This window comes from Bos grunniens, chromosome 1 (genome assembly GCF_055505025.1).
Source record: "Bos grunniens cultivar Pamir isolate PY7600 chromosome 1, Bosgru_T2T1.0, whole genome shotgun sequence".
NCBI classification, from domain to species: domain Eukaryota; kingdom Metazoa; phylum Chordata; class Mammalia; order Artiodactyla; family Bovidae; genus Bos; species Bos grunniens.
This window is the reverse complement of record NC_141165.1, coordinates 99,929,233-99,943,883: the sequence shown is the minus strand read 5'-3', so window position 1 is coordinate 99,943,883 and position 14,651 is coordinate 99,929,233. Positions and strand designations below refer to the sequence as shown.

At 44.4% G+C, this 14,651-nt stretch overlaps 1 protein-coding gene across 4 annotated transcripts in view; it reads right to left on the bottom strand.

The window, feature by feature from the left end:
• CCDC80 (coiled-coil domain containing 80) overlaps window positions 1-14,651 on the bottom strand; it is a 101,042-nt gene that overhangs the window by 23,495 nt on the left and 62,896 nt on the right. For 3 of the 4 annotated variants that reach the window (XM_086406525.1, XM_086406547.1, XM_086406552.1), the window contains 2 exons: window positions 9,127-11,027; window positions 1,014-1,170 (listed from right to left, as the gene is read on the bottom strand). In XM_086406525.1, the coding sequence (XP_086262651.1) occupies window positions 1,014-1,170; window positions 9,127-11,027 (2,058 nt within the window). Of the gene's footprint in view, window positions 1-1,013; window positions 1,171-9,126; window positions 11,028-11,439; window positions 12,153-14,651 lie in introns of those variants that run through there. The other variant, XM_086406536.1, reaches the window with a different exon arrangement.

Genomic DNA, 14,651 nt, shown 5'->3' with positions numbered 1-14,651 from the left:
AGAGGGCAAGGGTTTGATCCCTGGTAGGTGAAGTAAGATTCCCACATGCCGCGGTAAGGCCCCCCACTCCCTCACAAATTGCTAACTAATGGGAAAAAGTATGTTTTATGTGCTTTCAGACAAAATATATTTTATGAAAAATATGCAGGATATGCAAATGACACAAAAAGGATTTTCATTATAGTTGAAACAACAGTAAACAAAAGTAGAGAAATTATGTAAGAAAGAAAGATTTTTGTTTTAAAATAAAGCTCTAGAGATGTAATAGTTATAAAAGAAACTGGGTGGATCAGATCTGGGGCTTCTGACCATGAGGCATAACTACTCACAGTAAATTTGCCATGTTCCCACAAGAACCGCGGCGAGTTAGACCTTAGCTGCCCAACACTGAGTTGTATGCCTCACATCATCATTAATATGAAAAACTGTGAAACCTCTACATTCAGCCAAATTCTTCTGCTTTCCAAAAGGATGTGGGCGCCGTTCAGTCCGTATTTCCAGTGACTTTCCATTTAGTTTCACAGCTTCTCTCAGCCCCCGCTCACTCTCCCCAAGCCTGGCCAGAGTCAAGGACTCCGAAGGGTGTGTGGGACCCTATTTATGAGGGAGTTACCTACAGCATAGAGGCTGAAGGAGGATCAGATGGTGCTGCTCATAGGCAAGAAGACTCAGGATACAGAAGAAAGTGTCAGAATACCTCTCTGGCTATTCTATATCAGAATACCTCCTCCACCCTGCCCCACTGAATTACTTCTCTCCTTGTCCTCCATCTTACTGACTTTCAAACTGTAGACAGTTTGCATATTTTTCATTTTAGTGTCCAAAACTTAAGCCAGAACCATCCAGGACAGTTATATAAGTAGTTAGGCAGACTGACCTTTGTTACCACAAGAAAATAGCCCTCTGGAAACCCAAATTTTCCCTTTGATTCCCCACTGACCTCTCCCATAAGGCATGCCCCACCTTAGCTAAGAGAAAATCAGTAATATAATCATTAAGTTGTTTCAGAGAACCTAGCTGGAAGTGGTCGATTTTCATGGTGCTGTTGCTGACAGGGCCAAAGATGGTGATCACGGAGACTTTCCTGGTGGCCATCTTGCAGAAACTTTCCAGATACTCATCTCGCTGCTGCACATACATGCTGTTTTCAGCCTTGGGAGCAGTGATCAGCTGGAGGAGGGCAAAAGCAAGCAAAACAATTAACTCACAGTGATAGTTTCACACTGAGGGAAAAATCAAAGGGATGATCTAGACTACAGGGCTGGTGGTGACTGACAGGATGTGTGTGTTAGTCGCTCAGTCATGTACAACTCTTTGTGACCCTACAGACTGTAGCCCACCAAGCTCCCGTGTCCAGGGAATTCTCCAGGCGAGAATACTGGAGTAGGTTGCCATTCCTAAACTAGACTGACACCTAAACTGGATCATTTTGTTGGATAGTTAGCATAATTAAAGCCAAAAGAGACCATTTGGAAAGGCCTTTTTAAAAAAATGATTCCAGACAGTTTAGAGTTTCTACTCACTTCCACTATCATTTGCCTTCATTATCAGTCTCCATGTATCTTGGTTTTCTCATTTATGAACTCTGCACAGGAATACTTCTTTCACAAGGCTGTTTGTTGTAGGCATTATATGACACTTGGCATGCAATAATTGTCCAATAAATGCTATCTCTCTCCTTTATTTTGATCTTCATTGCCTTAATTGGCTGCTCAGACACTCGTGAATTTGGTGGCTACCACTATTATTTCACATCTTACAGGGCTGAGTTTCATAGCCAGGTCTTGGGCACTATGAAACACTCCACGGCTTAGAATTTTCATTAGGTAAAATTCAGAGAATTTTTAGAATGGCCCTTTGGCCCAGTTCTGTCTCAGAACATAATCACTGTCACACTGGGCCTGCAGCTCGTGGTGGATGTCTGTGATGCTAAAACCCTCCAAGAGGATGAATTTTTCTCTTTCTGTTCAGTCTTCTTTCCAATTCAAACCTGGCATTTTTCACCTAGCCCCTGTGTCTCTCTCACTCAATTTGACCCCTTCACTTCCCCTGAGGAAAAAGAAGACAGAGCAATAAAAAGAGATGCTTTAGTCACCAGCTATCTGGGAAAACACAGACTTCACTATTTTGGATAAAATGAGGATTCTCTTATTTTTCAAGGTTCCTCTTGAACTCTCTCCCTAAGAATGCCTCACCGCTGTAATCTAGCCAGATATAAAAGCCTTTCTACTATGGTGATTATTTTGTTGCCTTTTCCTGAGTCTTCTCCAATTTTACTAGCTTCTTCCTGAGCAGAAACCAGGATTGTGTAGCACGTCTGACGAACGTGTGGGCATGTGCTGTTTGCCCTGAGGTGGAAGGACATGAAATTTTATTCTGATGATGACTAGATTTTTTTTTTTTAATCTCTTTAACCCTAAACAGCTTAATCGGCTGATGTCTGCAAAAAACACGGTTTAGTCACCCTATGCAGGCTTCTCATTAGCTCAGAGGCCAACCTCTAGACCAGGGATTGAATTGGACCACCAGAGAGTTCCCCCATCTATACACTTCCTTTCATTTGATCAATTTATCAAGCACTGTTCTACTTTGGAAAAAAGTGCTTAAAAAAAGTTAGTGCCGTCTAACCTTACAAAATATTCCTGAAGTTTGTGGCTATTAGCTTGGCATTTTGCAGAAGGGAAGTCTCACCATGTTGTTAAACTCTTTATCAAATACTTTATCAAGATAGTAATAAATCTGGTCCCAGCTCATTTTGCTGTTTATTTTGCTCTGTCCAAAATGTATTTACTGTGGCCTGCAGGCGTTCCCTTCGAAGAATTCTCTGTACTTGTCAAAAATACTATCCTTCATGGAAATCAAAATGAGTTCAATAGCTTTTGAGTAGAACATCAACAAAGATTTTTCCACGATGAAGCATTTGTTTATGTTTTCTCAGATTGTTATTTATTTTAAGAAGACATGATTTCATCTATTTTTGATTTTGTGTTTATGTACTTTTTCATATGGACAGGGTGGGTAGGAAATGCTTGGTTTAGAAATATAATTCCCCAAGAGGAAAAATAATAAAATTTTCCCTTAATTTATTCATTGATTCACACTTAGCCTTAAAAAAGATTTAAGGAGGCTAGAGAAAGATACAGTGATGGTATTTTTGCTTTGTTAGTTTTTTAATTAGCTACATGGCATTTGAAAATATTTCTTTAGTTTTGATGGTAGTCCACATCCAGGTGTTTTGTTTTCAGTTGGTATATTTTAGTCTTTTATTTTTGGCTTTTCTTTGCTCATAGATACACTATTTTGAAATACATAAAATGACTATTTAAGTGAGAACACAAAATAGTAAAAAAAAAAAAAGAAAGTAACATGTCCTGGTAATGATTTTGGACTCCCTGACCTAAAGGAAGGATGAAAGAAAGTAAAAATGTTAGTTGCTCAGTTCTGCCAGACTCTTTGAGACCCCATGGCTGTAGTCCGCCAGGCTCCTCTTTTCACGGAATTGTCCAGACAAGAATACTGGAGTGGGCGGCCATGCCTTTCTCCAGGGGATCTTACCAACCCAGGGGTTGAACCCAGTCTCCTGCACTGCAGGCAGATTCTTCACTGTCTGAGCCACCAGGGAAGCCCCCAAGGAAGGATAGGCTCATATTTAGAATATATGCTAGATGATTGATAACTACCTGGCTCTGAAACTTCAGATCCATGCATAGACTCCATTCCGTTCATGGACCCTTACAGTCCACAGACAGAGCATGTTATAACAGGATTTTAAGAGTTCTCAAAGCCCCTTCTGGTCTCTTTCTTCCCCTTGTGCACAACAGAATTTCAGAGAATATACAATCATACCGAACCTTATCCTGCCAGGCAGCTTCTCCCATGTATCTCTGAACATAGTAGCCTTAGGCTGGGGATACCCAGTGGGAACTGCACTTAAATAAGTAGAGGGCTCTGAAGTTTACTTTCACCTCAAGCCCTTTGCCCAGGGAAGCCTTAACCCACCTGGGAGGTGACATTCATTTAGCATGACTCACTTCCTAGATTCTAGCCCTCCACAACCTGGCCTCAGGCTCTCTCTTGCTAAACTTTCCTCCTATTCCTTCCTTATGTGACCTCTTCACCCTGTAGCTGGACTGGGCTAAATTATGAAATGAGAGGAACCTGAAGGGCACAGAGAAAGGGTGACTGTAGTCAAAATCCGAAGACCTGCATTTTTGTCCTAGTTCAACCCCTGGCTACTCTGTAGCCTCAACAAAGCCTTTTAACCTTCTAAACCTTGGTTTTCTCACCTTTGGAACAACTTCCCTATGAACTCATAAAATAGTGAGAATCAAGCGTACATATTAGTATATATATTATATAAATATATACAGGCAGTGTACTCCAAAGCATCATGGATGTGTGCTGCCTCTGAATAATTCACTCACATTCCTTCCTTTACCTTCATCCATGCCACCCTTCTCACCCAGAATCGCCTCCCCTCCCTTCCACCTTATCAGAATCTGAGTCATTCTTCAAATGCAGCATCCTCCTTAAAGTCTCATCTATTCCACAACGATCACTTTCTCCTTTTAATTACCTTTCTTATTATCTGCATGGCTTACCTGGAATTTATGTATTTCCTTGATTTACCATTTTGTTTTACGCTTATGTCACATCTCCATAACTACAGTACCAATTCATCAAGGCACTGAAGCCCCAGCCCCACTACTGCCCAGTAGGTAGTAGAAGCATAGTGCTCCTCAGGTTACATCCATCACTCCTGCTAGAGGTGTGGTTCCCTGCTAGATGCAGCCCACACACCATTGGTAAAGACACTCTCCTTTACATTCAATCTGCTCCTTGAGTTTGCAGCACACAAAGTGCTGCAAAGTGAAGGAGGCTGATTATCCGAACATATTTCAGTGACTCTTTCCCTGTGTATTGACATCTATGTCCCATTCATTTTCTAGCGTGGCAGTACTTCAAACAGTGTTTAAAATGGTAACCATTTCCAGTCTCCTCTTTTTAAAAAGAGCATTTTAGAAGACTGAAGAGACTGAGCACAGAACTTCCTAGTAAACATTATTGTCTGGCACTTGGCCTCTTTCTAGTCTGGTGGTGATAAATCAGGGCATGTATCATGAAGCTAGAATTGTGTTGTTCTTTTTTATGTTTCTGTTCCAACTTTCCAACTGGCATGTTGGCACAAGGAGCCTCAGACTATAAGGAAGCTAGTTTGCATAAGTAAAGGGTGCAAATGGGAGTGGGAAGATGCTGGAGGGAGGATATTTTAAGTCAGCTTACTCCAAGTATTGTGTTAAGCTCAAAACATTAGACTTTTACAGGATTCTGAGAAAAGGCATTCCAGCTGGTAGTCTGCCTCAGTAAATAGGAGGTTTATATTCTTTTCTAAAATTAAACCAAGTAAGTAGATTATTGTCCCAATATCCAAATTTCTGTAGTAAGGTTAAAAGTACTAACATACTTGAATTACGGGAGATCCAATCTCCAAAGAATACTTGAACTTGGATCTGTGTATTTCAGCGTGATGAGGCATCTTGTTCATTGACAAACAGGTCAATGGGCGCAGAGCACAGCATGATGACTTTTCAGCTATACCCCACGTATTCCAATGTTTCCATGATAAAAGACTCATCCATATTCTCAATTTTGTCATCCCCAGACCAGCATCAATCAGTCTGAGGGATTAGATTAACTGGGATTCAATCTATTGTTCTCCACTTGACTAGGTGGAAAGCCAGTGAGTTGAGGTACAAAGAACTAGCTGGGTATTAAAGGCAGAAACTCTACATTGTTGCCCAGCACAAAATGTTGACAATTGGTATATCTTACTGTTTTTCTGAGTAATTCAAGATTGAAAAGGAATTTTAAAACATTTGTATTACTAACAGGTTCATTTCTCAGTTTCTGGTTCCCTTTATGGCACAAGCCCACAGTAAGCTCACATCCCTGGGAAGGCAGAACGGGGAAGTGATTGACCCTGAGTTTAAAATCAAACATATATCAGTTTTAATTCTGGCTTTGTCATGTATTGGCTATACACCTTGGGAAATTTCTCAGTCTGTCTAAGCTTCTGTAAATGGAGTTAATTAGTTCTTCCTCATGGGATTGTTGTGAAAATTAATCCACAGTCTCCGAAAAGCACCTTGCAGGATGTGCCCCTGTTGGTTGACAGGCTGAGAGACAGAAGGTTTGGAGGTGTGACCTCTGACCTAGCTCTACCTGTAGCTCCTCTGAAGACCACTAGGATGCTATTCATCCAACTATAACCTGTACCATCACTGCCAGTGTTTCTCTAAGTAGTTAAGTATTAAAGAAGGATATAAATAAATGCAAAGGACTAGGTTATTGTCACTGAGCACCAGGTTACTGAAAATCTGGAAAGATAAGCTAAAAGGCCTGCACAATTTCTTGGAATGCAAATCTCACTTCAGTTTGAGCAAACTGGGTTAGGTTGAGGCCAGTTGAGGGGGGGGGGGCTATGTTGTCATCTGTACTTTAATAGCTTGGAGGCTGCTATGCTTTAATGAATATTAATTAAATCACTGAAACTTCCTGAATAACATCAGCCATGTTTGACAGGAAAAATGAATGGAAAAGAGATAAGCGGCACCAGCAAAATCTTTCTCCCAGAGACACTGGTCTCCTCTCTGTCTGGTTAAAGATTCCTCTCCATCTTTTGACTTTCCGTTGCATTTATTTATAATGTCTTTTCTAATCCATTTTTATTTTCGACATTATTAGCTCTTCAGAGAACACAGTTCTGATACGATCGTCAGCCAGGCACACATGGGACTGAAACGCAAAGCTAAAATGCCTCCTGTTGGTATGTTCTTTCTAATAACAATCCTGGATCTTGGTCCAACCCCAAAGAGCAACACTGCCATGAGCAAGCCCAGCTGGTTTCTGTTTTGCCTCACATGACATCAGCAGAAGCTGTTGTCTGAGTTTTCATTCGCTAGAAATTTATGATCAGGGATACTGTTAAAAGCAGAAAAGACCCAGCCGGGCTTTCAAATCCCTGACTAAGGGAGTGGAAAGAAATGAAAGGCATGACTAATATCAGGGATATAGTATGAAAACCCCTTTCTTCTGACTCATGAGCTAGAGGCAGTGGAAGTATTTGCCAGATGGGTGCACAATTACAATCCGGACATTTTACCCATGATTATTTCCCCCCTGGTTAAAACCTGACCATGCCAGACAAAGTTCCAGGTACTCAGAAAGAGACCAACAGAAAATGCTACTGATGATTTCTCATACCCCAAAGAGAGCAGTCTGCCTCCAACAGTTCTGTACCAGGTAGAATTCTACTCTAAAATCAGTGATTCTTCTGCTTTTGGCTGGAACATTCCCATTCAAACCTGTGTACTCTGGCAATAACCAAATAGTTGTTAAACTACTCTAATAGTCAGCCTATCCTCTGCTAACCTAAGTTTATATGGTTACTTTAAGGTTCTGGTTAGAAACGAGTACCAACATACAAAATATATATAACAAGACATACATACACACATGAATCTGTAGAATCAATCAAAATTTAGGTTTTGTTCTATTACAAAGATATACTAGACGGAACAGCTAAGAGAATTTGGGGACAAGCCCCATCCATGATAACTATCACAAGGGATTCTGCTCTGAATAACATTTCAAAGTGAGCACATTGAACTTTTTGAAACCCCTAAAAGATAAATGGGCACCAGAGTCACTTTGCTCAGATCATTAATCCAAATTTAGTTAGAAAAATGAAAAGACTCTCTAAGAGATGCCTTGAGAGATGAGCATCTATCTCTTTTGGCTGTGGGAATGCAGGGCATGGAGTCACCTTGTGTCTGCAGCAGGATAGATGCTGTCCTCACTGGCATGAGGCAGTTCCCTCCCAGCCAGCTAGCTGAGAGAACTATTCCTGACTCAGGTTACCCAGCATTAACTTACAGATCTATTTCTCTGAATTAACTACATCATGCCCTTTTCCTCCTAGTCAGCCTAGATTAAAATGCAGCATTAAGAAGCTAGGGGCAAAATCTTAGAAGGGCACTAAAATAAGGGCAAGGAGACACTGAGAAAAGATGAATCATTCCCATCGATGGTAAAAATTTCCCATACATTTAAGATGATGCTTATTCTTGCCCAAAGCCCTCTGGGGTCTGACTAGATTCTGGTGTCATTCTTTGGATGGTGGCAAGGAACGGCCAAAAGAGTTACTGAGATGGACCTGGGACTTGCTCAGTACCCAGGGCACTCAGAATCACAGGCAAAGTAGAAATAGGACCTCATGTCTCTTTTTTCACACACACACACATGCACACATTCTAGAGGCCCAGGAGAAACTGACATGACATCTTGACTCCAAATTCAGATATGCCTCTAAGGGATCAGAAAATGGAGCAATTAACCCAGCTTCCACACTTCATTCGTTTTGCTTCTTACTGGTAGTCGGGCAGTTGTGGGGGAGGCAGGCTTTAGGAGAAAAATTTTAGCTAGCTGGTTTTAAAAATATATTTGTGGGGCCAGACAAACAAGGATCCTTCCCCACTACCAGTCATACCCACTCCCCAACCAGGCTGCCACACTTTCCCCTTTGAGTCTCCCAATTGTTGATATAGATCTAACTGTTGATATAGACCTGCTATTTTCCCATACACATGCTTCTAATTTTTAAGCTCATGCAGAAAGAAATCCTTTTCCTAAATTGTGACTGCCATCAATGCATTCCATTTTATTAATTCTTTTATTCTTCTTTGAACTTGGCAGAAGGGAGGTGTATCTAGAACTGTCCTGTGGAAGAGAGTCGTAAGAGGAGGATGGGTCTGGTGGGTTTGGAAGAAGTTGAGCACAGAAGAAGCTGAGTGCTTCCCTGGGCTGATGGCTAAGATCCCCCAGTCACCGACTGCTTAGGGCCATGGGTCTGTGTGGATAGAGAATAGAATATCTAAGTCATAGAATATCTAAGTCAAAAGGAGCTACTGGCCTGGCTGTCCTTCTTTGACAAACCTCCTGATCTTCCTGACAGATTACCTGTTTAGCCATAGCCTGCTATCCAATAATGTGATTTTAGAAAAATAACACTCCAAGTCCTAACACTGCCACAGCCTACAGAACAATACCAAGGAGAAGATTACTTACAAGCAGCCTTCGTTTGCCTTCAAAGGGCCCCAGTAGGTCGGTCACCAGCTTCCTGGGATTCTGAGTGAAGGGTTTTGTGGGTTTCAGGTGGCCATCCTGCTCTGTCCTCCCCACTTTTTTCTTCTTGTTCTTCTCTTTCTCCTGCCTACTCTTTTTCTCAGCCTTGTCCTTCTTCACTTGCTTTTCACTCTTGAGTAACTTGTCTGCTTTCTCACTCTTCACCTTTTTTTTCTTCTCCTTTTCGGGTTTCTCAAGTTTTTCGTGCTTTTTAGACTCCTTCGCTTTTTTGGGGGGCATATTTCCCCGCTGCAACTCTTCCTCCAGCTGAGAGGTGGTCGGCCGGCTGAGGTCATACTTATCCTCATACTCATTGCTAAGAATTTTGTCCTGGGCTTTCTTTTTGGGAGGTTTCCCCTTTGCTGGCTTGTGAGAACTTGGCACCACGTTGGGGTCCCGGGGGCCATGCTCCCGCCTGTCTGTGCGGTTGTCCCGGAAACGGCCCGCGCCGGCCCTGGTGCTGGGCTCGGAGATGGCGATGGAAGGGGCAGCTGTGAAGACCTCGAAGCTGGTGGCCTTGCTGGGCCTCCTAGTGGTCAGCAGCCTCTCCCTGGGCTGCTCCTTCCTGGGCGGAGGGTAGAGATTCTCGGAGGCCACCGGCCCCTTGGCAGTGGTCACCTCGGCTGTTGCGGGGGGCCTGTGGGGGGCTGAAGAAAGGTGCACTCGGGGGGTCCAAGGCCTCTGGGTGGTCGGAAAGGCCGTGGTGGTTGTGGGTCTTGCAGCTGCCGTCACCACCCGAGACGTGGCCCGCGTCACTGTTGTGACCGGAGCTGGAGGCAGCGTGGTGGCCCGTGGGGTTGGAGGAGGTGGGGGAGGGGCCCCCACAGTGGTGGCGGGTTTTCTCATCACCTTCACCCGACTCTCTCTGGTGGGTGGCACTTGGGCTCTCCTCTGCTCCTCTTTCCTCTTCTCACTGCCCAGGCCTGGCCTTCCTGCCTCTCCACCATTGTTTCCCTCCTCTACCACCTGGCCCTCGACTCCAGAGGCCTTACATTTTTGCACAAAACCCTTCTGCCTGATCTTCTCTATCCTGCGGATGGGGCCCTGGTCGATGATCTCATACATGGCCTCCAACCTGACCGGGTAAGGGTAGCGTTCCTCCACCTGCAGGGTCTTCTTCAACAGCACCATGCCGAACTTGCCCTTCTCCAGCTTCAAGAAGCTCATCAGCTTTGGGATGAGGCTGGGGTCCAAGGGCTGCTCCAGGACACGGCCCTCACTGGTGATCCTTCGCACCTTGCCTCCTTCCTCGCCTGCCTGGTGGAACAGCACGATCTGCTGGATGTGCCTCTCAGCCAGCTCACAATACACGTCGTCCTTCAGCAGGCTCATCATGAGCCGGTAGTAGCCTTCCGAGGCGTGTGGGGCCGAGATGACCCATACCCTGTTTTTCCCTGCAAAGCTGGCAAGGATGTTGGGAGAGCTGGACCCAGACGGGAAGCGCAACATTTTTGACCGAGCTGAGGACCCCTCATCTCGGACCATCTCACGGGGAGAGCTCCGAGCTCCTGGGCTCTGCTGAGTTCTTACTGGGGCCCCATGGATGCCCAGCGAGGCTGGCGGTGCGGTGCCATGAGCTACTCTCAATACCGGTATGCTCCTCCTTCTTTGGAGAGGCTGAAGGTTTGGTTTTTCCAGAGTGGTTCTCTCAATTCCCTGAGACCTCCCCGTGTGCCTCAGTAACCGAGCTGGCCTTCTGTTGACGGCGGAAACCAGAGGCACTTTCTGCCCTCCGCGGCTCCCTCTATTCATGGTCTGCCCGTGGGGTTCTGATCCACACACCAGCCACAATGCCAGCAGCATAGTAAAACTGGGTCCCATTCTCCATGTCATTGTGCAGTCCTCTTTGGGGAGACAGCAGGGTCAAAACACAGAAAGGGGAGGGCAGAGAGAGAGAAAAAAAAAGAATCATTTAATTGCAAACAGAGCTGGGCATTATCTCTTTATCTATCTTTGCCAAGGAGAGGGGGAAGGGGTAGTTGGAGAAGAAGAAGGGAGGTCAGAGAATGGAAAATCGGATGAGATCCTGTTGCTTTTAAGTCCCTGTAATTTGTCAGTGCTTAGCAGAGACAGTTTACATTAAGCAGGAAACTCAAATCAGTTCCCCATTCAGCATGCTTGCACTGTTTCAACTGTCTGATGCTCCAGAGAAAATGCACACTGAGCATATTAATTATGACAACATTCCTATTTCATTTCTTCAAATAAATGACAAAGAAACAAATACAGTAAAGACAGGCAGGATCACACACTTACATAGTGGCTCATGGAGATGGAATGCAGAGGTTTTAAACAGCAATCTGAAGTGTGCTCCCAGGACAGTTCCTAGATGAAATACTTTTCCTCCCAATTCTCTTTCTCCTTTGCAAGGCTGGCCGATACAAAGGGGTGTGCTGCAGCCCCAGCTCCTAGAGCCGCACACAGACCACCGCCTGTCCGGTCCTGAGGGCTGAACTTTCTTCTTTTCTTTCTGGCTGTGCTTTTTTACCTTCTTGACAAGTAGAATGAGGTGAAAGGAGCTGTCCTTTTAAGTCTTTGCATCTCCATTTGTCTGCAGCTTCTGCTCGGGCTGTGTGTCTGCGAATGCCAATCCCCCCCGGCCGGCCGACAGCGCTGGACGCCCCTTAAAGTGGAGTCCCAGCTATTTCTAAATCTCGCTCTTTCTCCTTTTCGAGTTCCAGGATCCTTCTTATCACCCTTTCCCCCACAGTCTGGCTTAGTCTCTTTGTTTCCGAGCGTAGAAGCACTGGGATTAATATGTTTTCCAGGCCGAGGGAAAACACAGGAATGTGATGTTGAAAAGGACTTTTTTCTTTTCCTTACGCTTCTCTCCTCCCTTTATTTCTTCCCACCTTTTCTCTCCTCTCTTCCTTCTCCTTTTTCTTCTTCCTCTTGCCTGGATTCAGTCCCAGAAATGCCAGGACAACCTCAGTTTTGATCCAAACCAAACTCAAACAACAGCAGCCACTGGAAATCAAGGAAACTTCACTAAGAATTTAACAGATCAGCAAAACACCGCCTCCTTCCCATTTCAGCATGGTGAGCGGTGAGCCTGGACTGGGAGGGAGAGAAGGGGCTGTTCTTTGGGTGGGGGTGTTGAAACACTGAACATCATCATAAATCACTTTGGAACAGGATGGCTGAGAACTTAACCCCTTCCCTACTGAGTCATCAGGACACTGTCCCTTCCTGTCTGTACACACACTGTGCTTGGGAAAGGGAAAATTCTCAGATTTCTACATCTGACTGCTTGGTTTTCCAGAGACAGATAGTCATTGGGGTCAGAGTGCTTGGCTGTACATATACAGACAGTAGATATATATTTATAGGTTTATGAATATATTTTTATCTCTTTCTCCCTGCTTCATGTGTTTCATTTGAGGTTGGAAATGCCGATGGAAAACATGGCTGGGTTGTTTTTATTTTATGCTAATTGGGGATCATATTACTGTATTCTTATTCCTAGTTTCTCCTTGGCATGAAAGGAAGCTGGTAAAAGGTTAGAAATGCAAGCAATGGCTGCTGTTCCCCTGAGATTGTGGTCAGCCATTACACAGGGAAAGGCCACTACGACCTCCAATTCTGAGCTCTGGCTGTGGTAGGCTAAGAGCTTCCTCAGAGGGCACGAGTGTATGTACGTGTGTGTGTGTGTGTGTGTGTGTGTGTGTGTTGCAATATCTTGCACTCCAGAGGCTTCCAGTATCCAGAGGGCTTTAAACAATCCTTAGAAACAGCTATATTGGAGATACTGAAGCAGCTCTGTGGATCCACCTCACAGATCTGCCATGAGGAATCAGCTTTTAGCAGGGAAGGAAGGTGCCTCGGGTTATTCAGATATTTCTTCCAGCCTCTCCAAGTGCATTCAGTCAGTATTAACTGCCCCAGACAGTGGCAAATCAGTGTTTTCAGGAGGCCTCTTGTAAGCTAGATCATGTTAATGTCTACCCTCTCTAGATAAAACCTGGTCCCTGGGTGTTCCTTTTCATCAGCACCATCTCTGACTGGTCATTTACTTTTCCTTCACATGAGCTCCCGGCACTGAATTGAAGATCTGTGGAGGGTTGAGTGTCAGGTTGTCAGTCCACAGCATGAAGACCTGGGGGGTGCCAAGGAGGAAGGGCCTTCTGTGGAGTCTTTCTGTTCTGGCCTTCTGTAAGTCCAGAACAAACATGGGCTTCAGGCAGAGACCTTCTGTCCCCTGAAGACAGAGATTTCCTTTCATGGGATTCACCTGTTAAGTTGATCAAATGCCTAGTGGTGAATTGCACAGTCCTAGATGTGACTTCCTTTCTCACATCATAATGTGTTCTACACAATCCCTTGCTGAGCCTCCTGTCTTCCTTCCTTTCTCTTCCTTTTGTCTTCTCTCTGCTAATAATAACTACCATTTATTGAGCATTTTCACATGAGGCTCTGGGCTTGGCACTTTCATATATGCTTTTATTTAACCCTCACAGCATCCCCAAGAGACAGGTGGGCTCATCTCCCATTTGCAGATGGGCAACCTGAGACTGAATGAATTTAGGCAATTGCTCACTGTCACACAAATGCTAAGAAGTGGCCCTGAAATTTGAACCCAGATGTAGAACTGTCTACAAAGCATTGGGTTATCCTGCCTCTTCCCCCTTTCATTTTCTTCTCACACCTTCTCTTTCTTCTTTTCCTTCAATTTGTTTTTGTTTCCTATATTCATAGAAAAGTCTCATTAATTTGTTCAACCAGAGAGCTTATAGTTTTAGAGTCCTACTTTCTAAAATAATTGTGTAGCAGTACTTTTTGCCTTTCTTAATAGGTCCTTAACATTCAGTTCAGTTCAGTCACTCAGTCGTATCCGACTCTTTGTGACCCCATGAACTGCAGCAAGCCAGGCCCCCTGTCCATCACCAACTCCCGGAGTCTACCCAAACCCATGTCCATTGAGTCGATGATGCCATCCAACCATCTCATCCTCTGTTGTCCCCTTCTCCTCCTGTCCTCAATCCCTCCTAGCATCAGGGTCTTTTCAAATGAGTCAGCTCTTCGCATCAGGTGGCCAAAGTATTGGAGTTTCAGCTTTAACATCAGTCCTTCCAGTGAATACCCAGGACTGATCTCCTTTAGGATGGACTGGTTGGATCTCCTTGCAGTCCAAGGGACTCTCAAGAGTCTTCTCCAACACCACAGTTCAAAAACATCAATTCTTCAGCCCTCAGCTTTCTTTATAGTCCAACTCTCACATCCACACATGACCACTAGAAAAACCATAGCCTTGACTAGACAGACCTTTGTTGGCAAAGTAATGTCTCTGCTTTTTAATATGCTGTCTGCTGCTGCTGCTGTCACTTCAGTCGTGTCCGACTCTGTGCGACCCCATAGATGGCAGTCCACCAGGCTCCGCCGTCTCTGGGATTCTCCAGGCAAGATCACTGGAGTGAGTTGCCATTTCCTTCTCCAATGCATGAAAGTGAAAAGTGGAAGTGAAGTCGCTC